The 25,049-nt window shown below is 36.8% G+C and overlaps 1 protein-coding gene across 1 annotated transcript in view; it reads left to right on the forward strand.

Moving 5' to 3' along the window:
• ESR1 (estrogen receptor 1) overlaps positions 1-19,578 on the forward strand; it is a gene marked incomplete at its 3' end in the record, with an annotated part of 101,301 nt that extends 81,723 nt beyond the window's left edge. The window contains exons 6-8 of the mRNA XM_079549922.1: positions 12,796-12,929; positions 17,916-18,099; positions 19,344-19,578. Of these exons, the coding sequence (XP_079406048.1) occupies positions 12,796-12,929; positions 17,916-18,099; positions 19,344-19,578 (553 nt within the window). The remainder of the gene's footprint in view (positions 1-12,795; positions 12,930-17,915; positions 18,100-19,343) is intronic.
• Positions 19,579-25,049: the final 5,471 nt, after the last annotated feature.

Here is a 25,049-nt window from a genome sequence, read left to right on the forward strand (position 1 = left end):
ATCATCACATTATCCCTTTCTGTTCCCACTCTGCCTTATAATTAGATAGGACATTCTGTGAGGTAATGCACTCTTTCTTATTCAGTTAATGCATTGCCTAAACACTTGAGTTGGTTCAAGATCAGGACTTTCAACAGTCTGCTAGTCACTTATAGTTAGCACATTTTGACAGTGTACAACTGATGCTATTAAATTGGCTCAAATGACAATAATTACAGATTAGAAAATTAACCCCGATTGGGAACTAAAATAGCGTATTCACAGAGCTTACATTTAATGTACAGTATTATGCAACAAACTGTAAGGAACGCGGGATACATGCAAATGTTTTTATATGTGGTTTGTGAAAATTAGTGTCATGTATGAGGCAAATCTAGGAGTGAAGACAAGTTTGCAGTGGGATGAACCAGATGTTTCCTGTCTGGAGGGTTCCCAAGAAGCTAGACCTTAAAAATGTCATCAGATCAGGGCTGAAATTTTTCAGGACTGACAATAGGCTGTTTGTAACTTTGAGGAAAATGTAATGTTTCTTCAGGAATAAGGAGGAGTCATATATTATTATATTTTTAAAGCATTTGCTACATGGAAATATCACACAGATCAGAGATTGTTTTGAAACATAATTCTAAAGAAACTCATGGTAGAAATAGCTCAATTGCTAACTGAAGTGGATGACTTCTCACCTGAATCATCATTGGTACCAGTAAAATGGGAAATACAGTGATGCTTTTTAAAAGTTGATGGAATTTCAGCCCAGTAAGCCTGCCAACCATTACAGGGAACTGATAGCTTGCAGTCTAAAGAAGAGAACTGGCTGAGGATTGAATAAACATGGCATAGTGGTAAAAAGTCACTGAAAGTTTTACAAGGAGAAGCTATGTATTATAGCTATAAGGGAGCTCTTTCCAGAAATTACCAAGGACATAGACAAGGAAGATATTCCAAAAGGTATTAAACAAGATTCAAATTTATTATAGACAAATGTAAACTGATATATACAGAAAGAGAATAATCCTAAACTTCACACACTGCACCCTGAGTTCATCTTTCCATCTTGCTGTTGCAATAGTCAGTTTTACAGAACAGCAATTCTTTGCTCACTAGCAGCTGAAAAGTAAGTATGCTGCAGCTTCCCTCATGGAAATTGTTGCAACAGGAAAACAAACAAAAAAACACGGCAAATTACCAGAACCTTGGTGCTTTTCTGACTTTCCTTATCTTAAGATGGAATATTGTAAAAAAAGACAAGGTACAGACAAGGTACCAATGAGACTGCATGGGTAATCAGACACAGATAAGCTCTGAAACAAAGGATAGCTAAGTAAACTGACTTATCTGTATATGAAGCTCAGTTGAAGAAGGAAAATGAAGTAGAGATTATAAGATTTATATGAAGCCATGAGCAAGTTGAGAAAAAGGATGGTAATCCACGTTACCTTTTCCAATCTAGCACTGGAGGTAATCACTTGAAATTAGCCAATCTACATGCCTGTATACTTAGCTCAGGAGTAAATACACATTTGATAAGAACCAAGCCTGCTGTTCGCATTTTATGTTCTGATGTAATTTTTTATAATTATGGCAAAAATTTCTAGCAAAAATTATTCTAAAGTGCTAAAAAACAACTCAGCTAAATGTATTCAATATTTTCAGTTTCTAACAGGTTATTTGTGTCTTTCTACGGACAAATCGAGTTGTCAGTTTTTTTATTTGGAAACTCTTCACATCCTCTTCCAGAATTTGATGATTTTTTGTTCTCTTTATCATCTGAAAGAAATTGAAGTATTTTCACTTTACTGATCATCATGTTGATCAATAGCCAGGCAACCATGGATCTCTTCAAACTGCAGATAGCATGAATATCATAAAAACTTGGATCATTCTCTATGTGAATCTACAGCAGATTTAATGTTACTTTCATAGGTTTCATGGAATATTTCATGTGCTGAGAAATTTCTCACAAAATCTGAGAACAGTGTCAAGTTTTCTGTGCAAGTAGCACATTCAGAAAGTTGAATAACTGAATACAGTAGAATAGAGTCAGGACGAATTTGTAATGTGTTTTGCCACTCCCTTATCTTCTCAAATATTCCTGCGGCCTCAGAAAATCATAGTTTTTAGACAGTCTGCCACTTAAGTAAATGGACAATTGTATCTATCTATCTATTTATTTATTTTGCATTGTGTGGCTACAAATGCATTAGTTTGACTTACTACTAGAAAAATGGAAGCAAAGTGGACACAGATGCTTGATTCAGAACACTTCATTAGTGACCTGCTACTGTTATTGTTTCATAGAAAAAGACCCATATGCAGAAAAGATATCAAAATTTGCACTTCAAAAAGCATTTTAAAAAAATAGTTGTGTTTTATTTTAATTACATCTTTTATATCAATAAATCCTGTGCTGGAAACCCAACTCAATCATCCCGTCATCAGGCTGCTTACCAGGCTGCTCATTTTATCAACTCGTAGGCAGCTATGGAATCTCTGGAAATAATTTAATTTCTCCCTCACCTTTTACCTTATGGTTGGATTTTGAGATGTATTACTGTATTGTAGATGCAAAAAATGTAAGTACATATATATTCCAAGAGACATAATTAAACACAAAAAATGCAATAGGAATCAGTTGTGGTTACTATAAATGTGAGTCTCTTCTGGATCTTGGAAAAAAATCTGAAGACTACTTTTTTGTAGATTTTGAAATTTAGAAAACCTAGGCTTATTTTAGGAAGAACCCTTCCAGAGTTCAAGGAAGTGCAGGATAATTGTCAAAATGATAAACTCTTTAAAAAAATAAACACAACACTCAACAACAACAGCAACAAAAGTTTTCACAATATCATGGTCTTCACAGTTTTAAGAAGTCATCAGAAAAAGAGATTCCCTCTTTGGTTTTGTAGACTCAGAAGTTTTCAGAAAGAACAAAATCATTTCGATATTTAAGATAGCTCCTATTTCCTACATAATTTCTAATACTGCTTTTTCATCTAGTCACTCTGACCTTGGAAGTTCAGTCTCTAGCTTTAGGTCTAGGTCATGCTGAATCTTTCTAAAATGAAACTTTCTTACCAATTTTGATATAGAGAGAATTTTGAAGTATTTTTGGCTTTAAGGTATTTCAGAGTGAGATCTTCCAGAGTGAGAATTCCAGAGTGAGATCAATCAATATAACATTTTTTAGACAATTATTGTAATTTTACTAATTTAAATGTTATAAACTGTTAAAAATATAATAAGCATTAATGTTCTTATAATTACTGTAAGAGTGGTTTTGAGATTTTTCCTGTCTTATTTGTGGATCCATTTAACATCACCCTTTACATGCAATAATAATGAGAAGATGCCTTGGTGTTTAATTGTCTATATGTTTCAGACCTGATTCACCACTGTTTACATGTAAGTGTACTCTTTTTCTGCCAGTGCAGAAGACCCTCTGTCGATTTAGCAAGTAAAGACAGTTACAACTGCATGCATGGTTCTGAGGGCAAGAGTCAAGAGTACGGGGGCCCCATGGTCAGTTCACTGTAATGGATATGGGCTTGAGGAAGAGTGAACAGATTTCCTATTGGTCAACAATTGGTTTTACAGCTGATGTCAAAAGCAAGAATTCATTTTTTGTGATCACTGAACGAGATAGCTGGGAAGAGATGGGGCCCACCTGATCAAGTGTGGGCAAAGACATCTTTGTCCAAAAGGAGCTTTAAACTAGGAATGGTGGAGATGATAATCAACAATCAAATGAAGAAGATGGTAGACTAGGCTGTCAAGAAATGGGTTGTAGGATGTATGGGTGAGAGAGACCTTGGAAGTAGAACAGGGTTCATCCTAAGTGTCTGAACACAAATAAGAAAGTGTTTACAGGACAGCATGATAAGGGAAGCCGTCATACATTTTCAGTAAAACCTGTGCAACTGAGTGCCTCTGAAGTGCTGTGTACTAATGCATGTGATATGGAGGACAAGCAGGAAATATCAGAGGTTGGTGTGCTGTTGAAGGTCTGGGAACACAGGGACAAGATAGAAGAGCTCACCCATCTGGAAAGCTGGAGTTAATGGATACAGGCTCATTAGTAAGGACAGCAAGGGAGGAAAGTTACCCTGTGTGTGAGTGAGCAGTGGAAATGCATGAAGTTCTTGCTAGGGATGGATGAAAAGCTAGCTGTGAAGTTATAGGTAAAGATACATGTGCTTCTGGAGGGACAATCCCAGCAGAGCACAAAAAATCCAGGGGCTTTCTTGATTGCTTTGCCAATAACTTCATAGCAAAGGTGTCCTGAGAGCTGATATGAGGAGATGCTTCACTGGATCTCTTAGCTGCAAACAAGAACTGGTCAGAAGTGTGAACAGGGGCAGACTTGGCTAGATGAGATATTGGAGATCAGGAACCTGTGAGCAGGATCACAAGCCTGTTTTGAGTTTGGATTTTTCAGGGTCTTGCTTGGAAGAATTTTGTGGGATACAATCCTAGAGAGAAAAGGGATTCAGGAGAGCTGGTTGATTTTCAAGGATCATCTCTGCACTTAAGAATGGTTCTTCCTGACATGCAGGAAGTCAAGCAAAAGAGGCAACAAGCCTGAATGAATGCCGAAGAAGCTGATGAAACAATTCAGGCATAAATAGAAAGCATAAAAGAGATGGAAGCATGGTCAATTCACCCTGGAGATAAGGTGCTCTTTTCTTCTATGTATCTAGTAGCAGGGTGTGGCAATGGCTCAGAGCTGCCTCACAGGAGGTTCAGGCTAGACATTAGGAAAAACTTCTTTACTGAGATGGTAGTTAGACAGTAGAACACGTTTCCTAGAGGGATGATTGATGCCTTGTTCCTTCCTGTGTTCAAGAACCATTTGGATAAATAAACACATTGCTTTAACTTTATGTTAGTCCTAGAATAGTTTAACAAAGCCATTCAGCAGTATTTTAGGCATCCAGATGGATGTGTTTGATTTTGTCTTAAAACCTCTACAGATGGAGCTTTCCTGACAGAATATTTCCTCAAGCTGTTTCAGTACTTCGCATAGGATTATGAAATATCAATGGCTATCAATGGTATAGAACACATTAATATATGAAACAATTATTTATTGTGCCGAAGGCAGTCACCACCTATGTAAAAAGCCTGTAGTAACATTTTAAATGTTGAAATGAAAGAACAGGTTTTCTGTACTTGGAAAATAGCACCAGATATTCTGGTTAATCTCTTTCCTTTAACTATTCTCAGTCTTCTTGAATTTCCTTTTCTTCTTTTTTTTCTTCTATTTTAAAATCTCCCATTTGGTCTTTGAATGAACCACTGTCTCAGAGGATGATGAGTTGATAATTTCATTACTACTGGAAAAAGTAGAAATTGCCTGTCTGAGCTTTAGACTCTATCCTAATTGTTGCTGTGGTGCTATAGAAGAAATATAACTATGACAGGTGAAAACTGCTGCTGTGCATGAAGAACCACTTTTTTTGAATTTATTTTGCTGAAGTGATAACACCAACAGCAGTAACTCAAAGGACGGGTCACTTGCTTGCTATAAGAAAAAATAGGAACGTAACTGCACTGCTCAATGGTAGAAAAAAACAACCTTGCTTTTAGTGATCCCTTCTGATCATGTCTGTTTTCTTCCCTCAGAATTATGTTTGCGACTGATATTTCAGTTTTATTTCTTAGTTGGAAAATGTCTGATTCAAGCAACTCTTAGAGGAAAAAAACTTGATTCCACATTGAACTGTACTAGTTCCAGTTTAGTATTTCTCCAAATGCCAAGCTGGGAGTGATTCTCAGACTGTGATCTATGCACTGACAGTAATGGCACATATTTTTGAATAAGTAGCCAAAAATATTCTATTTGTTTAAACAGCAAGAAATAATTACCGTAACAGTGTTGTAAATCAACTGAAAAACATTTTAGTTAACTCCCACACACCCAAAATAATAGGAAAAGAAAGCAAAATTAATATTTGGTGGTATGTTTCTGAAAAACATGTACTCTCATTTTAACGTTTCTTCCTCTGAATTTTTATCCTTGCCTCTGGATGGATAAATACTTCTGCTCTGCTTATTCCAGGACTAAATAATTCATTGAAGTAATAATAAATACTAATGCATACAAAAGAAGTATGGGAATAAGATGTAAGTAGGATTAAATGCTTAGAAACCATATGAGAATGAGTAAATTATTATGAGTAGAAAGGAGCATAGTGCTTCCAAGCATTTCTCTAAAATACAGTTCAAAATTAAGCTAATAAAAGAACTGTCAGTGAGGAGAAAGTTGAGTTAACCTTATACTTTTTCTTCTCTGTTTTGGATTCTATGCTAGATTTATTCATTAACTGAAGGAAAAGGGCCTTAGTTTTATTTTTTTTTTAAACCACTGCACTAGTACAGGAAACCTTATTTGTATGACTTCAAGATTGCTTTTATTCTTTATGCAGGTGTTGGCTGCACATATGGATTCTTGGTTAAAAGTCTCAAATCTAGTAATAAATTCTTGCTTCTAGTCACACCCTCAGAAACCAAACTCTTTCAGGTTCTTCTCCAGCAATTCACTTAGAAACAAAAATATTGATTGCAGATCATTTTGTCCAATCTGCTCCTTGTTGCAAGAGTACTGCCAACACCAGCTTAGGCCAGCTGTGACTATCTAGAAGAGTCTTGAAAGGCTCTAAGGGTGGAGAATAGGCAGCCTTCATAGATATCTGTTTCAGGGTTGCAACACCATCCTACAGTCCAGACTGAACCTTGCATGCTGTAGCTTGTACCCTATTGCTTTAACATCTACTGCTTCTGAAAGCGCTTGGTTCCACCCAGTTTTCAATGCCCCTGCTAGCAGTTTTGGACTGCAATTTTGGCTGTCTCCTCCAGCAGGTACTCTGCCTCATCACTAGACTGAACAGATCCAAATCACCCAACTCATTCTTACAGGCCATGCTGCATGCCTCTGACTACCTCCAGTCCGAGGAGACAGCCAACAAACTTCCTGACCTGAGAGACCTGAGACAGGACACAGGTAGAGCACGGATGAGGGCAGGGCTACTTCTCTTTTTCCAGCCACATTCATCCTTAAATAATTTGTTACACAATGAGAGTGTGCTGTTTTTTTTTTTTTTAATATAGTTTAATTTGGAGCCATTTTCCAACAAGACTGCAACTCAGTCCAGAATTTTTCCAACCTGCTTATTTGTCCTTGGGTGCAGGATTTTGTACTTCTCCTGGTTGAACTTTCTGAGTTTTCTGTGGGCTCACAGTCTCTATGGTACTGAGGCTGTGCTGTGTAGCTCACTTCACTCTCAATGTAGTATCATCCACAAATGAGAAAGCCTGCTTTTTGTCATCATCCTTGTAATTGATAAAGCAGCACTGGGTTCGGAGTCAACCACTAAAGGAGATTTTACTCATTACCTGCCACAAAGTAAATGGTAAATCCATTACTGCTACCTTTTGTGTAATACTCCCTGTAATCCACCTATGTCTTTCTGCTCAGCCTGTACCTTCCTGGCTTACAGAATGCTGTAACCTAAAAGCCTTACAAATTTGAGGCATTTATGCATGACACTCTCCCTTCAATCATTTAGTGAATTATTTTGTCATAGAAGTCAATCAGAGTCGTCAATCATGATTCAGTTTCATGGATTCTCCTTTTTTTTTTGTCAGAGATTAATCAATCTTCTGCTATTTGTCAGGGCCTGTTTCAATCTCCAAATGTAAAAAAATACATTGGTCAGCTCTTTCAGCACCCTGGAATGAACCTCATTTGGCTCCAAAGAAATTCTCTAACCTGTCAACATTCTTCTGTTGGATGCCATGTTGAGTTGGTGCATATAGACCGCTGTCAGCAGGCTTTGCCAATGATATCTGGACAAAAAAAACAGTTTCAGTTGTTTCTGTGAATTCCATGTAGTCAGTCAGTGTTTTTTTTCCCCCCCTAATTCATCAACTCATCTGTTCTTTCTGAACTTCCACTTACTGTAGTGTAATTCAATTCTTGTTGCCCTCTTTGTCCCTCATTAGTTATAGCTTCAAATTAGTTTTAGTGTAAATTTTCAAACAATGCTTTGATACCCTTTCCTGCCTATTTTTATTTCTATTATGTGACCTTTTGCCTTATAATTTAAGAAGGAGTTTCTTGCTTAGCTAAGAGGATCTTCTTATGAAATACCTAGTCTTCTGCTGTTGTAGGATAAGTCTGTTCCTGAGCACTTCATTAATTTTCCTTGAAATATTTTCTAGCTCCTCTGGAAGCTTTACCCCATCATGGCTCTAATAATATTCTATCTAGTAATTCCCTATGTAAATTGTAATATGATCTTCTGAAACCCCAAATCTGATCTGTTCTTCTGAAACCTTTGGTCACTGTTTTGTTGTTTGCCTTCCCAGCATACTTCTGGATCCTGAGCTCAATAACATCTTGTGGTTGCTGAAGACAGATGTCCTATCTGTGGCCACATTCACTAGCAGTTTATTTTATTTTGGTGAGCAGTAGGTTGATACAGTCTATGCCTTTGGCGGTCTGCAATTTTTTTGGTGAACACTACAGTTCATTGTTCATACTCTACCTTCATGATAGTTACAGATGGAGTTGCTCAAGATTCTACTGTGGGATGTCCTATTAATTGTCTTTGTTGATGATCTAAAGGAGGAAATGGTGTGTACACACTTTAAGTTTCCAGATGACACAAAACTAGGGGGTGCAATTGATACACTGAGTTGCCATACAGAGGAAGCTAGATGAAACAGAGAAATGGGCTGACAGGAACCTCATGAACTTCAGTAGGGAAAAATGCAGAATCCTGCACTTGTGATAGACTTAATTCACTGCCACTGTCCAAGCTCAGTAACACCTTTGCTGAAAAAGGCCAGGAGAACAGAAATCTGAGGCATGAATGCAGTACTGTAGCATGACAGCAATGAAGGACAACAGTATCCTGGTCTGTATCAGTAGTAGCCAGCAGAGCAAGGGAAATTATTATTTCACCTTTATATGGAACCCTTTAATCCATATCTGAAATGGTACGGCCTGTTTTGCACCCCTCATTACAGGAAAGGTGTTAAAAATTTCAGCAAATGTAAGGAAGAATCACCAAAGTGGTTAGGGCTTGAGCCCTGAGTGGAGAAACTAAGAGAACAAAATTTGCTCATCTTGGACAAGAGATGGCTTTTGATCATATTTGGCAACCTTCTGAATTCTGCATAGAGGTTAGCAAGACTCTTTATTGAGATGACTGATGAGACTGAGGAACAGGAGTTAAAACAGGAATTCTGGCTAGATATAAGAGTGACTATGGACATAACTAAACTGAAAGAGTTTTTTGCATTCATCCTTGAATGTTTTCAAGACCAGACCGGGTAAAGACTAGAATGATGAGCTAGTCTGAGATAACAGCTGACCCTGCTTTGAACAGGTGGTTGGACAAGAGATATACAGAAATGTCCAGTTTGAGTGATGCTATGATTCTGTGAACTTACTAAACTTAAAGCACACAGCACTCATATGCAGCAGCTTAAGACCATTAATTCACTTACTTTAACTTAGTATTTCCTGATAGCCAAGTCTAAACAATTATTGTAAGAATACACTCTACCATTTTGCAGTTAGCAAACCTTTATTATTTTGTTTTCAATAAGCTGAGAGTACACAAAGACAGCAGCATGGTGTTGATATAAGGGCAGTTTTTATATCTGTTACTTAATTTGTCCTTCAGGAATGTTATCTAGGCCATCCTAGATAGGCCTTCCTATCAATGGGACACGGAGCTGTAAAGATGTGATAATACTATCAGCTTATGTTAGAAAGTTAGAAGGCAATTCAGGAGAACTAGAGATTTCTATTTCAGATAGTGTTTGTTAGTTAGCAAAGAATGCAAATGTTGTGGCCTAGATAATAAAAACCATCCAATTAGAAGCCTGCATATCAAAGATGCTGAGCTCCTGCAGTTCCCTGGAATTGGAGCTGCTGCCTAGCTCTGAAAATGAAACAAATTTCTAAATTGTGTTAGCACACATGAAATATCAATGCGATATTAAACTTTATCTAAATTATATAACTCTACCTACATCACTGCTTACTTTTTTTTGTGGAGTTCTTTGGTATTTTACACTCAGTAGATACTAAAGCAAATGTGATTAGAAAGTATTTAGAATCTCTTGAATTTACATAGTTTTTATTTATCATCTATCATATGAATCCAGCTGGTAGGAAATAGGCACACACAAAGGCATATAGACTAAAAGTTGCAGGAATAAAAATTTTTGACCATAAGTTATATATGTTGGCAAATATTCTTCATTGGAATATTGTATTTGTCAGCTACAGCCCACTGAAATATTTCTGTAAAAATACCCAGCAATAATTCCTTTTTTGGTATTAAAATGTCTTTTCCATTTCATGAGATTCCGTGAGGTATTTTATAAGGTCTTATTTTTGGGTTTTTGTTTTATTTTATTTTTAAATTCCCTTGGCTCTCCAAATTGCTCAGGTTGTGTAACATTTTTTTAATTGTTACGAACACTGGCTGGCAGAAGTTTGAAAGGTTGTAGGAAGCAAGTATATGTCTTAGGTAAGCATAAAGGTTATAATTATTAGTTTTTTTAATATGGGTCATTTGCTGTATGATCTTCTGAAACTTTCTGCATAAACCTGAAATTCAAAATTATTAAGCTAATCTCAGTAACAGGTATGATTTAAATTAACACAAAATCATTAAATGCTTTTTGTCCTCTGACTGCTTAATTATGTATGAACAAAGTTAATATTTCACTAGTCACAGGAAAAATAGTAATTGTTCCAGAAGCAGTGGAAAATTTCCCACTGTTTTTTTTTTTTTTTTTTCTTTAGTAGAATTTAAGTTTTAGCAGCAAAGCAGATTTTTGAGGCGGTGATAACTGTTCATGTTTTTACATCTTCCTTTGAGTGCCTAATTTTCTTTGTTTTTGATTTGCCAGGGGCACTACTAAATCTTACTTTGCATTTGTTCATTTTATTACTGTCCAAACAGATGAGGAATATAACTGAAGCCAACCAGTTCAGGTTTTCAACAATGTGGTCTTCACCGAAGAGTTCTTCCCCCCCCCCCCCCGCAAGCAGTGAACACTGTAACTGATAAGTCATCAAATCAGTGAAAGCCTTCAAGCAAGAGGCATAACTGTGAATTTCAGGAAAGATGAGTTGAGATGCAACAGACTGAGATCAGTCCTGTAGTTCAGCTCATCTTTGGGAGCATTGTAAATGAGGTGCCAAAGGCATCACAAGTTCTGTGTGGAACATTGCACTGAGTCTGCATATCTGCCAATCCTATGATGTAAACCTCAGTACTTTCAGACTTTCTATGCTACACTTGCTAACATAACCTGGGGGATCTTAATACATGAAAGTATCAGAGTTACTGGTCATATCTCAAAAGCTGCAACAGTTTAAACCACTATTTGTTCAGTGAAATTATTTAGAGACAGAATAGGCCATATAAATGGCATTGTGACAAGGTGCCTGCCATGCAATGAAAATCACAGTTCTGAGCCGAGCACAAGTGAAATGTGTGTGAAGTAGAGTGCTTGGTGTGCTTCCTGGTAGGGATATAAGGACATGAAGCAAGAAGGAGCAACCATCCTCCTTTATTAAAGTTCTTTTTCCTTCCTACTCTGGATTCCCAAAACTGAATCATTCCTTTCTCACAGAAAAATTAACAAGCATGTGCTGTTGTAAGAGTGACTAGGAAACTTGTTTCATACTCCATGCTTACACATCTTAGTGCCTGATCCAGAGCTAGAACTCAAACCCCTGAAACTGGGGCAGGTATGTCTGCACTGTTATTGTCACAATGAAATTAAGCAATGATTAGTTTGTGTGATGCAAGCTATAATGTGACAGACATCTAAATTTTCCTTTGCATTTTCCTGTAGCAGTGAGCTGAAAATTTCTGTCTCCTATCTAAAAAATAGTATATTTTTAATCAGAAAGTCATATCGCTTGTTGATTTATATGTTAAACTTTCATTCAGAAAGTCCTAATAAAATTTAGTGTATGTAATTTTTAGTACAAGGTTATGCTGTAAATCATCTAAAATTTCACAACCAGAAAATTTGCAGACAAAATTTTCATAAAAAACATGTATAGTCTGCATTAATTCTTGAAGTATGTGTTGAGTATGCAAAATGAAAATGAGTGAGTGAGCATACCTGATGTGAGCAGAGAGAAATGGTTATTTTAGCTTTATTTAATGTTGCAGTGTAAACACGGAGCTATATTTTGAAGTGAAGTTGTAGGTTTAATCATACAGAGCCTCATGAATGCTTCCTGAGCTCATAAATACACTTATTCCGTAGGGACATGTGATGCTAACATAAAATGAATGGGAGAAGCATGGTGAAACATTTTAGATTGTAAAACCAACTAGAAACAAGAACAAAATGTAGGGATAAAGTTTATGCAAGGAATTGGGGCTATGTACATTAAAGGAAGAAAAGGAAGATAAAACGTAAGACAAGCAGAACAAGAAAACAAAATCAAAATGTAGTTTTAAACAAGTTTTTGCCATCAATATAAGATTTGACTGTATTGGTCTCTCATGTTTCACCATGATAATGCCTCTTGCTGGTAAGTTTATGATTCTGGGATTTTTTTTTTTTAAATACAGAATTTATTTATTTATTCATTCCATACACCAAATGAACATAGACTAGGAAATCACGTGCTAGCTTGTGCTCCGAGGTTTGAGAAATCTAATTTGAGGGAAATAATCCAGGGCAATCAAAATCTCATGCTGCCAGGTTAAAGCTGTGAATATCTCCTCCTTGATGGTGTTCACACAGGAATCAAGGGAAATGTGTAGAAGGCATGGTGGAAATCTTTGACATGCTACTGGCTACTGCTGCTCGGTTTCGGATGATGAACCTTCAAGGGGAAGAATTTGTATGCCTTAAGTCCATCATCCTGCTCAATTCTGGTAAGTGGTGTGCTTTGCTGTCACTTGGGTAATTGTAATTGTTCTGCATGTGGTTTGAGTGCTGCCTGCTTCTTGTCTCTGGTGGTTTTTCCATTTTGAGGCAGCAGCAACTGAAAGGGTTGTCAAGACAGAGAAGGAACAGCGATATGCATGGAACCCAGCTAATCAACACCTTCAGAGGTTGGTTCACTGAGTGCAGCTGGTGTGGAGGATGACTGGGGCCGATGGGTGTTGAACTAGACATGGAGATCTTGTTAAAGTCCTCATCACAATGAACTGAGGTAGCTGGATCCATGCTTCGGGCATCCAGAGACAATACATGGTTATAAATCAGGGCCTATTTTTTTCTTTTTCTTTTTCTTTTTCTTTTTCTTTTTCTTTTTCTTTTTCTTTTTCTCTTTCTTTTTCTTTTTCTTTTTCTTTTTCTTTTTCTTTTTCTTTTTCTTTTTCTTTTTCTTTATCTTTATCTTTATCTTTTTCTTTTTCTTTTTCTTTTTCTTTATCTTTATCTTTATCTTTATCTTTTTCTTTTTCTTTTTCTTTTTCTTTTTCTTTTTCTTTTTCTTTTTCTTTTTCTTTTTCTTTTTCTTTTTCTTTTTCTTTTTCTTCTTCTTTTTCTTTATCTTTTTCTTTTCCTTTTTCTTCTTCTTTATCTTTTTCTTTTTCTTTTTCTTCTTCTTTTTCTTTTTCTTCTTCTTTTTCTTTTTTCTTCTTTTTCTTTTTCTTTTTCTTTTTCTTTTTCTTTTTCTTTTTCTTTTTCTTTTTCTTTTTCTTTTTCTTTTTCTTTTTCTTTTTCTTTTTCTTTTTCTTTTTCTTTTTCTTTTTCTTTTTCTTTTTCTTTTTCTTTTTCTTTTTCTTTTTCTTTTTCTTTTTCTTCTTCTTCTTCTTTTTCTTTTTTTCTTTTTCTTTATCTTTTTCTTCTTTTTCTTTTTCTTCTTTTTCTTTTTCTTCTTCTTTTTCTTTTTCTTTTTCTTCTTGCAAAATAAAGGAAAATAGTGGCAAAGATGCGGCTGTTTATCATTATATAGTTTATATTAATAAACTGTCATCTAAAACCTATGCTATCACCTTACCCTCCATATTTGATGAAACGTATTTTTAGACTGTAGACCTCAAGTAGATAAAGTAGAAAACATGTTTAGCTATAGATATAAATATCTAATATCTGGATTGAATTCTTTGTTACCTTGTAGAAATAAATATCCACAAGTTGAGGCAGGAAGTTTCTGTTGCATAACAGAGGTTTTATTTTTTTTAATTTTTTTCATTTGTCAAATCCTTGGACATCCGTTAGTTTCATCACATGAGGCAGTGCTGCTTATTGTTTTTGTTAGACAATTATTTTCTCATTTTTTTGCAATGTCTGTCAAGGCTGTTTAATATCTTTCTGCTGCTTTTCTATGTGGTCTTAGCAGTATTTTTTTTTTCAGTCTCAGTTTGTGTAGAAAAGATGGAGAGTTTTGTTTATAAAGCAAAATATACATTTATGCTACTGATAAATTTTTCCTAAGATATCAAGGAGACAGCATGTCTGTAACAACAAGGACAGCACTGTCTTCAGCTAAATAACAAAACAGAATGTGCCTCTCTAAAGCTACAGCAATAAGTTGTTCAACTAAAAAGCAAAGCACAGTCAGTTCACTGAATACATAGAATACTGTTTCTTAAGATTGGAAAATAAGCACCAGAAACATAAAAGGGAAACACGATGCCAGATGTTTTATGTTTGAGTGGATCTGAAAAGAGCAGTGGTGCTAGGTGGGGCAAAGCAGAGGTTTTCATTTTGCAGGCAAGGATGTAGCTCACATCTTCCTTAGCAGATGATTTACCTAGCTGATACTTTTGCAGAGATGAAAAGACTTAGCTGATTTCAGTCATCCTGTAGGCCTCCTTGATGCATCACTCCATCTGACTTGGTCTTTTGATTTTTCTTTCTCTTGTTGAATTGTGCTTTTAATCAATTTCTTTATTTTGAGGACTGGAGAATTGCATAAGTGCATGGCACGGAGCTGAATTTGCTCTTAGCTCAGACTGTCTTGCTTCAGATAAAAACCAATGGGGCTTGGTGGAAGAGGAAGAAGATCCTTGTTTTGTTTTGTGATAGTGAACACTAAATGTAAAAAAAGTTTAAACTGAGGTTTATTGTGACAGAAAAGATGTTGAAGACATTCCGTTCTGCACATCCAATAATATGTCAGGGTATATAGCAATATTTATATACCTATACCTTGATACGTATGCTGACAGCTGTCACAGTAACCTTGCTGTCCCTGGGAGAAACCATGGTGTGGATATCTTTGTATTTGGGCACAACCTGTTAGGCTTAGCTTGTTTGCAGGGCCCTGCTAGCTCTATTCTGTCTCCTGTAATGTTTTACAATACTGATATATAGCTGGAAAACCACCCGGTGGATATTCAATCCTGCTTTTGGCTTTCTTTCTGCTTCAGAGCTTGGAAAGACCATTGAGATTGTTAAATTTCACTTTGTGAAGACAATTTTTCTGCACTCTTGTTCCAAAGCTCTGCTTCTGTGTGTGTCTCTGTGTGTGATGGATAGCTGGTACTTCTTTTGGGGAAATTTCTCGTCACTGGCCTGAGGCAGGAGAAATCACCTGGGGCAGAAAAGAAAACTGATCTTCATTTTTCTTTGCTGTTATTGAATGGCATTTGCCTGAGGTCTCTACATTTTTTTGGGAGAGGGTTGTTGTTTTTTTTTTTTTTTCCTTGATTTATATTTTTTAATAGCTTCTGGGCCAGACCTAGGTGTGAAAAGTTTATGCCTGACAGATTTTTTGCTTTTGCTGATTTTAAACCTGTGAAAGTAAAGGGTGTTGCTACAAATACAAAATAGCATCCACTGGCTGAAGAAAACTGCTTTGGAAGCACGGGGGATTTATGAGGATAATGTTTCCTTTATCAGTCATTATAAGTATCTTGCCCCTACAGGAAATCTCTGATCTATAAACCTCATATCATCAGTAAACACTGATGTGAGGGTGGCTAATTGTCATCCAGGTGAGAAAAGCCCCAAGAACTCTTCCTTTCTGGGGAATTTGTTTCAGTACAAATAATATTCATTAAAAGGTTTGTGAGAAAATAGGCCGTTGCACTGTCTGTATCAAATTCAAAGCAACAATCACTGCAAAACTAAAGAAGTCTTACTACTGGTTTCCAGAAGCTGTGCTGCATTTCAGTTATCCTCTTGTTTTGTTTTTGTTTTTGAAGTCTTAATCTCTCTCTCTCTCTCTCTCTCTCACACACACACATACACACACACACATACACTAGCACTCACAAGTTTTTGTTTCTTTTTAGAACATAAAGTCCAGCATCATAAAACCCACTTGCAGCTTACAGTAGTTCTAAGTACTAGGTCCTTGGTGTAGTGACATGATATGAGAAGGTGAGGTACATCAAGAAAATAGTAAAGAAATTGTACTTTGACTGCTCTGATGCATGGATGGGTATGCTTATCTTCAATTCTGACAGTACAACCTCCAGCTACAAACAATACAAATAAATTAGTGTACATATATGTTTGTATATGTATGAATCTTACTGCTTTTCTTCTTAATATCTCTAACTGCATTGTGTGTTTTTCTATATATGATGCTTTAAAGAAAAGCTAAATGAAAGACTATTCCATGAACCATTTTTTTCCAAAGACAATACAAAGTTTCTACTTGGCTCTGTAAGGTGATGCATACAATATGAAGCACAGGATTTGTCAAGTACTTTACAGATAAATGAAGTCACCAGGACCATGTTTATTGGTATCAATATATGTACTTAAGCCTTTGATAATTCGAGGCTGTATGATAGTAATGTGATCTATCTGGAGTTATTAGGTCAATCCAGAAGATTTAAGAAACTGGTGCTGAGGGCAACAGCTGTCCTTTGACATGCTTTGCATTGTCTGTCCATTGTCACCCAGAACAAAATTAAGGTAAAAAAATGTGTGGATTAGTAGAGAACTTTCTACTTTGAAATCTGATATGCTACATGCACTGAAGAGGTGGAAGCTCAAGTGTTTTCTAGATGTTCCAGGGGCTGTTGGAGAACTAGTCTCAGTCAGTTTGATCTCCATTTTAGATTTCCTTCTGGTCCAGATCTTCAGGTTGCTTACTTTCAGACAGAAAAGAAAGACAGCTGTATTGAAAAAGGTTGCCTTTCAAAGCTCTTGTTTGCTTTGGAAGATCTTATTGAGGCGAGTGCTTGTAAACAAAGCCTTTTGTTTGCATGTGTTGCAGTAACATATTGTTCAGTCCTAGATTGCCTTGCAAGCCACTAGAATTCAAGCATTAAACAGCAGAGAAATTAGCAAACACTGCTGTCAGCCTGGGCTAGGTCAGTAAGTTCTGCAGAGCTCTCAAGTGGCAGCAGCATCTCCTCAAGGTTTTGGGGCTGAATGACCGAGAGAAGAGAGCAGTTCAAGGTCAGGTCTGGCTGCAGAGTAGAAGTGAACCATGCCACCTCCACCAGCTAGCCCTGACCTTGGGGAGCACAGGGTGAGAAAGAGGCATCATCTTTGTCTTCCTGCTCTAACTGCAGTGGCTGGGTGGGATGAAGTTGTTCTTCCCATGTCTGTGAAGTGATTATTTTCCTTATTCACCTCTTTAATCAAAATGACTAATTTTGTGGATGGGCTCCTAGACAATGCTGCCATTTCCCAGCAGTCCTTTCTAGAAGGACTTTCTAGAAGGATTGCTTTATTGTTTTTTTCCCCATGCTTTTCCGAGCCACTCCTTCCTCTGTCCTGACTGTCCCCACATCCTTCCCAGCTGTCGGGAGATTAGAACATGATATCCAGTGCGGCCTTAAAAAGCGGGGTGCTCACAGGAAGCTCCTGTGGCTTCACACAGCCAAAGAGGCCACCATTAATCATATGGTATATCATCATATATAATGGTGTATATGGTATATATCATATATAATCATATATCAAAGTAATTTTTTCTCTGTTTTTCTTTCTCCTTCCTACTCCAGGTGTGTACACTTTTCTTTCCAGCACCTTGAAATCTCTAGAAGAGAGAGACTATATCCACCGTGTTCTGGACAAAATCACAGATACTCTGATACACTTAATGGCAAAGTCAGGTCTTTCTCTGCAGCAGCAGCACCGGCGACTGGCTCAGCTCCTCCTCATCCTCTCTCACATCAGGCATATGAGGTAGGAGCAAGCATATGGTCAGGTGCAAGCAGGAAGTTTCGCAAATGTATACATGTGCTTGGACTTCACTCAGTGTGTGTGGTAAATCACTTTCCTCTTTCCATAAAAATAGATGGATCTGCAAAACAGTACTATGAATTATTGTGTGAAAGGAGTAAACATTTTCTCCATTTCTCTTTTTTCTTTTCCTTCTAGTTTTGATAATGCCATAAGCACTGTCTGCTTTTAATACTACATGTCTTGCTATTCTTTTTGGGAGATAGGCAGTACATGAAAAATAATGTAATAGCAGTCTAGTTCTACAAACTCTAGTCTCCTGTAAGATAAGATTTAATAAAAATCTCGCTTTTAAATAGACACCTCTCACAAGTGGCTTGATTGCAAATCATTTTAGAATAGAGATTATTGTCATTATATGTATATTATGGAGGAAGATTAAAGCAGATCTCCTGAGTCCCAATCTAGAGCACTTTGCTCTTTGTTAATTAGTGGTGAAGGTCCTTAGGCATGCGGTTTGTTGCTAGTTTCAGCAGTGATTCTCCCTTACATAATTACCTCTGAAGTTAGCTGCTCACTAGCTGGGGTGTCTGCAGCATGAAAAGCCTAGGCAAAGATGCATCAGAGATTTTGTTTTTTAACGAAATATAGAGGCATTGCTGTTATCTAGATTTTAATTTTCAAGATCACATTTAATAAAATTAAAATCAAAATAAGCATCACACAGTACTAAAGATCCCAGAGCTGAAAAATGCAGATTTAACATCAAGGTATGTTTTTTCATGTGTGTATTTTAAGGAGTTTCACTGCCTTTGTATTAGTAACCATGCTGATGTTTATTTTCTTAATGGTTTGGTAGACCAAGAAAGTTTCAGATGCACAGAGATTTACTATTTCTGTAGCTTTGCAAATGGATACTATTACAAGAGGGCGTTTGCTAACAAATTGTCTAAAAGTTTATTTTCTAAGGAAAAAATCTGATATTTTAGGTTTAACTATAGGAAAGCCAAGATTCATCCCATCCACTTAATCAAAATGCAGAAAATAGGGGTCTATTTGCTCTAAGTCACCATTTAGGCAAAGGAGAGAAAAATGTCTTCTGCAAACTGTAGTAGCGTGCAACAACTGTGCTGTTAAGTTTGTTGCTTTGTACAGGGTGGAATTTGAGTGAACTGAACAAAGATCAGCTGATAGCTTTTTTTCATAGTACATTTGGAAAATAACTGCTGTTTTGTTAAAACCCACAGCAATAAAGGAATGGAGCACCTGTACAATATGAAGTGTAAAAATGTAGTTCCACTCTATGACCTCTTACTGGAGATGCTGGACGCTCACCGCCTACACGCACCAGCAGCCAGGAGTGCTGCACCAGTGGAAGAGGAGAACCAAAGCCTGCTGACAACTGCACCAGCTTCATCTCATTCCCTGCAGTCCTTTTACATTAACAGCAAAGAAGAGGAGAGTATGCAGAATACAATATAAACAAAAGTCAGCGTATGTAATGGTATGAGAAACCCAGCAGCGTACTACATAGCTCATGCTTCATGTCATCTAAGGAGCCACATATGTCAACACTCCAGTGACATCAGCCACCTGTATTTTCCATTTGAGTGTTTGTCAAGCACTTGCCTAAATTGATTCTTATTCTTATTCTAAATGAAAGACATTTCATTACTATGGACAGCTAGCAAGGACTGTCAGGCTAACTTAATTTGAAATTTGCAGTGTTTTAGTCTACTTTTGAATGCGGGTTGGCTAAGTCCTAATATAAGCTGTAACATTTGTTTTGCCATAAATTAATAGGCCATAACACCCATGCATATTTGTATCTTCCTGAGTGGGAGCCTTTCTTGGTGTCCACCCCAAATTCTGTGCCCTTTTAGTCCTTGAGTTGCCTGAAACTTTGAAGCGGTTTGGTTGATTCTGCATGAGTTTTTGTGAGGGATAACAGGAAGCTGATTGGCACCTTAGTTGCCACAGTGAAACTACACTGCTAGTGAATTGCTTTGATAGTTTGGTTAGATTTCTGCCTCCTTTCTTCCTCAATTGGAAGAAGACTCTTCGTATCGAAAAAATACTGTTTTGCAGACAGCTTCTTTTCAAGATCATACTGACCAAACTTTCAGATCCTCTTATCTTTGCCCTTAGCTAAATTACATTGTGTGCATCCTGTCTTGTCTGATCCTAGGAAATACAGTTCTGTTGGTTGGCTGTATATAAACCATGGGCAATATGGCAAGCAGAGATAACATGGATAATTGCTCTCAAATCAGACCAGGTGATTACAGAAATCATCATGCCTGGAAAACAAAACCAAAAATCCATGCCTTCTAATACATACACAAACCAAAGCTATTTTATGAAATATCTTTCCCTCTCCTTTGCTTTCTTGTGCTACAAACCAAGAGATGAGGATACCTGCGCAAGACTGGCATAGCAAGGTGGGATGATCGCATTCATGGCAGTCTTGCCTAACAAGACTGGGGAGGGTTGCGATCAGAGCCAGTGCAACAGGTTTTGCACTATCTATCTTGCTTTTCTTCAGCTCTCACTGGGGCAACCTCAAAGGTCACTGTTAATATCCACCTCGTTTGTGGCACCAGAACTGGGCAGTGTGTCTCAGACATGGTGAAGACTTCAAAACTGCACATCCAGGGTGCATCTGGCTTTCTCCATACATGTATGTAATCATTTTTCATGCAGGTTAGTTGGATTCTGCAGATCAACCATAAATATACAGAAGGTCCACTGACAGTAAGAATTTCAGCAGCTTATGAAGGAGAGACACTGAAGAAAAAGACCAACTTATCCATTGTATAAACAAATGACCAAAATGGTCATTTGTGCTGCTGTTGAACTGCCTTTAATGCTAGAAAATCAAAGATCACAGAATGTTGCTGGGTACTGGAATCTTATTATTATATTTTGCAGGGATGCTTTATCTGTTTAAAGACAACCTTTGTCTGTGCTACCTGCACACTTGTTTTTCATGTGCAATTTGGGAGTTAGCCCAGACCAGGGACTATTTCAGTAGCTGGTTGGAAATGACCACCTGTAAGTAAGGAAGTTCAATAGAACATGTATAGGCTGCTTCTTAGCAGCTGGCCACAGTGCCATAGGAGGGTTTGGGGATGCTTCTTTTAGCTTTTATGTTAGATCATGCTGATTGTAATATCCTATGACTAAATATAGGAAATAATGCAACCAATGCGGTACAGGAGTTCCTATGTCTAACCATGCTCACTGTTAGACAAGCAATGTCTTTGTTCAGTGAGTTCCAGTTACAAAGCAATTGTGAAGAAAGCAAGGCATAGGATGAGTTTGTGCTCTGCATCAAGGATCCAATTCTTTAGTGGGTGTACATAATATTGTCCATAACAGTCTCATGTACATACCTGAGGATACACACAGTTTAGAAATCTAGTGATATATGCTACTTACGTGTTGGAGAAGATTCCTTGAAAACTGTGCAAACCTGAATGTGTGAAGCAGTCACTGTAAGTATATAGGCCTTTTATCGATGAGTATTATAGTGTCTTTTTTTTTTCCCTAACATGCTAAAGGAGTTGTATTTTTGTGTATTCATTAAGAGTATGTATGTGTGCATATGTGCAAATTTGGTACCTAAGGGCATTTGGAAGGTTTTAAAATGCTTTGAAAGAAAATGCACATTTTGTCACAATTAGTAGATGGTTTTTGAACATGCTGGAAACATTATGAATGCCCTCATATGAGTGCAGGTTAAGATTTGAGTGGAACACAGGAATTCTTGTAGACACACTTCTGTGCTTACACATCATTATTTACTTGCAGCCTTGTGCTACAAGATTTCAGTGCTCTATGTGCAGCTTGTGTGTTCTATATGACAAGCCACAAAGATCAAGCTTGTGGCTCAGCAGCTGCTAAGCAAGTTGTTTTAAATAAATGTCTCCCCTCCTACATCCCCAAAAATGCATTGCATCAAAATCAAATATAAATCTGGCCTAGAAGAAGAAAATAGTTGATGGAAAACAATTCACAAGATAGCGCCAGATTCTGGTGATTCTCCATAGGTTAAGTACCGTTGATCTCTACAGATTGTCCCAGCAAAACTGGGCAAGTGTGATTTGAAGTGGTATGCAGCAGATTGAAGGGTATCAAATTGTGGCCCATAACATGGGAAATAATCTGTCAGTTCACAGTCATAATTACAAATGCTCTCCTAGGCTCAGCCCTGGCAGTGAAATCATTTAGAGTCAATTCGCCCTCCCATACCTGTGGTGACAACTGTTAAGAGCACCCAAAAAAGAAAAACAGTGATTTCCAGTGATGCTTTTACTTAGCTTGGGGCAGTCTCAGGACCCATGTCTTTAACTGTTGATGATCTTTTATTTGAAGCAGCACCTTAATGAATATAGTAAACCTTTGATGGTAATGAGTAACCAGTATAGTAAACCTTCAGACAGTTATTTGAAAAGACAATTGTTCTCATATCAGACTGTTGAATGTAGCTAGTCAATAAATTAAAGTCTATTATATAAAAGTGGTAGCTTTTTCATATGGAATTCCAAATTATGCTCTTATGTAAGCAGACAATTGTGCCTGACATTCAATAATTTCACAGGATGGTATTTTACATGTGTATATATACATATCTCTATATATACATATATGCTTTGTATTTGCAGCTGACAAGCCAGTACTACCTTGAATACCTGGTGCTGGATATTAAAGATATGTATAGCATGTTTAAAAAAAAAAAGAAAAAGAATTTAAAGAAAGCTACTCAAGGCAGCTAATAATGCTTTTACCAAAATGTTCATAGAGATGTCTCTTGACAGCTAATGAAATAATTATTTTATAATGTTTATATGTGGATTAAAAAAAAAAAAAAAACAAAAAAAAACAAAACAGACAGAAAACAAACAAACAAAAAAGCAGCCAAACACCTAGAATCATAGGCAATGTAATACCAGCATAAGCCAGAAATAGACCCAATGAACCAGTTTTGCTTGAGAATATGGTTGTTGTTCCTGAAATATTACCAAAAACTATGGAGGCAGGAGAGGACATAGAGTAATGTGTAGCACCCAGTGGAGACTGATTTTCCAACAATATGTAAAAGCTACTCTGGTTTGTAATGGTTCGAGCCATGTCTCGATCTTGCAGACTTTGTCTCAGGTAAAACTGTCAGTTGGGGCAGTAGAACTTGTACTGGGGTAAATTATTTTAATGAGGGTTTCTTGGTGCGTGTTCGTGATAAATTTACTATTGTGTTTCAGTGATATTTTGAATATTTTTTTCTCCTGTACACTAAGGTGTTTAATAGTTTAACATTATATTAACTAAAGTAAAAAAGAACTGAGCTCCCAAGGATATTGCAAGGACTGTTCAGCAAGTTGCTGCAATTTAAACTGAAAAAAAAATAAAATAAAATGAAGAAATAAAACCTTGACCCTTTCAGATCATCCCAAAAACCAGGTTTTTAGTGGAGCTTTTCTCTTTCCCAGCTGAGGCTGACTGATTCTTAGGAGCTGAGCCAAATATTTTAAATTAAACAAACTACCAGCAGTGTAAAAATTCTGCCTCACTATGGTCTGAGTCTTACTACAGGCTTTGGTAGGAATACGACAAGCCTGTCTTTTATATATATCCTGCTTTAAAACTAGAATGCAACACAACCTAATGGGGTTTTGTATATAAGGCATTCTCAGCTGAACTTATGCAAAATGAGTTTCTTTCTCTGAATGAAGGGATGGCCTTTTACAATGCTACCTACAGCTGCAGTATAGCTTTACAGATGATATAAATTCGGCATATGTGAAGGAAAAGTTATGTAAACAATCGTATCGTAATATGAACCAGACTTTGCTGCCACCTGCAACTATAGCATAATCTCAAATTGATCTGAGAATTGACATTAATATCCTGCTTTTTCTACTTGCAATATCTTTCATCTTTCAAATGTTAATAGCCTTACTTTATTTTGCACTGTGTTTAAAAAATAAAAAGCTAAAAAAAATAAAAAACTTCTGCATTCAAATGTGCCTAAAAAAAATTAAAATAATAATTAAAAAAAGTATATGCTGCCATCTTGCAAATTAGTTGCTCTGTACTCCTGTGTGCCTATAATTAGAAGTCTGTTTCTTTAGAAAGTGCCCACTGGAAAATGAAGAGATAGACTGCTACTCTTGAGACTTTCATTAACAAGCCACTTTATGTATCACCTTATTGTATATACTATAAAACTGATGCTTTTGTGTGCACTATGTAGTCTTTCAATGGAAAGTCCTTTATTTGGTATAGACTCAGCTGCCATAATGTATTTGTTGAAGTATTCTGTTCTTTCACTGATGCATATAAAATTATTCATGTCTTTGTTTTGGTGAGTTTTATTTCTTTGTTTTGCACCTAAATGTTCTAAACAGTCTAAATGAAAAATCTGATAGGCTACCCAGTTGGTGCAAGATTTTTATCAATGTATTTGATGTTGAAATAAATAATTAACCAGAGCAATTTATTTCATTTGTTATCTTTTGCATGGTTAAAAAAAAAAAAAAAGCTTTTTTTTTTCCTAATTTTATTTTTTCTCTCCAGAATCACAGGGTTGAGAGCTTATGGGTCAGAATAAAAGCGAAGGCCAATAAGACTGATATTACCATGGGAGTCTGCTACAGGCCACCCAACCAGGATGAAGAGGTGGACAAGATGTTTTATAGACAGTTGAGTGAGGTCTCAAGGTCTCTCCCCCTTGGTCTTGTGGGGAATTTCTCAGACATCTGCTGGATTTATAATCAGTCTTGAAGGTTCCTAGAGTGTGTGGGAGATAACTTCCTGACATAGCTGGTAAAGGAGCCAACAAGGAGAAACAAAATCCTGGACCTGCTGTTTGTTAACAGAGAAGGTCTTGTGGGGGATGTAAAGGTTGGAGGCTGTCTGGGGCATAATGATCATGAGGTGCTAGATTTCTTGGT

Source organism: Tetrao urogallus (genome assembly GCF_951394365.1).
Source record: "Tetrao urogallus genome assembly, chromosome: 2".
Taxonomy (NCBI): domain Eukaryota; kingdom Metazoa; phylum Chordata; class Aves; order Galliformes; family Phasianidae; genus Tetrao; species Tetrao urogallus.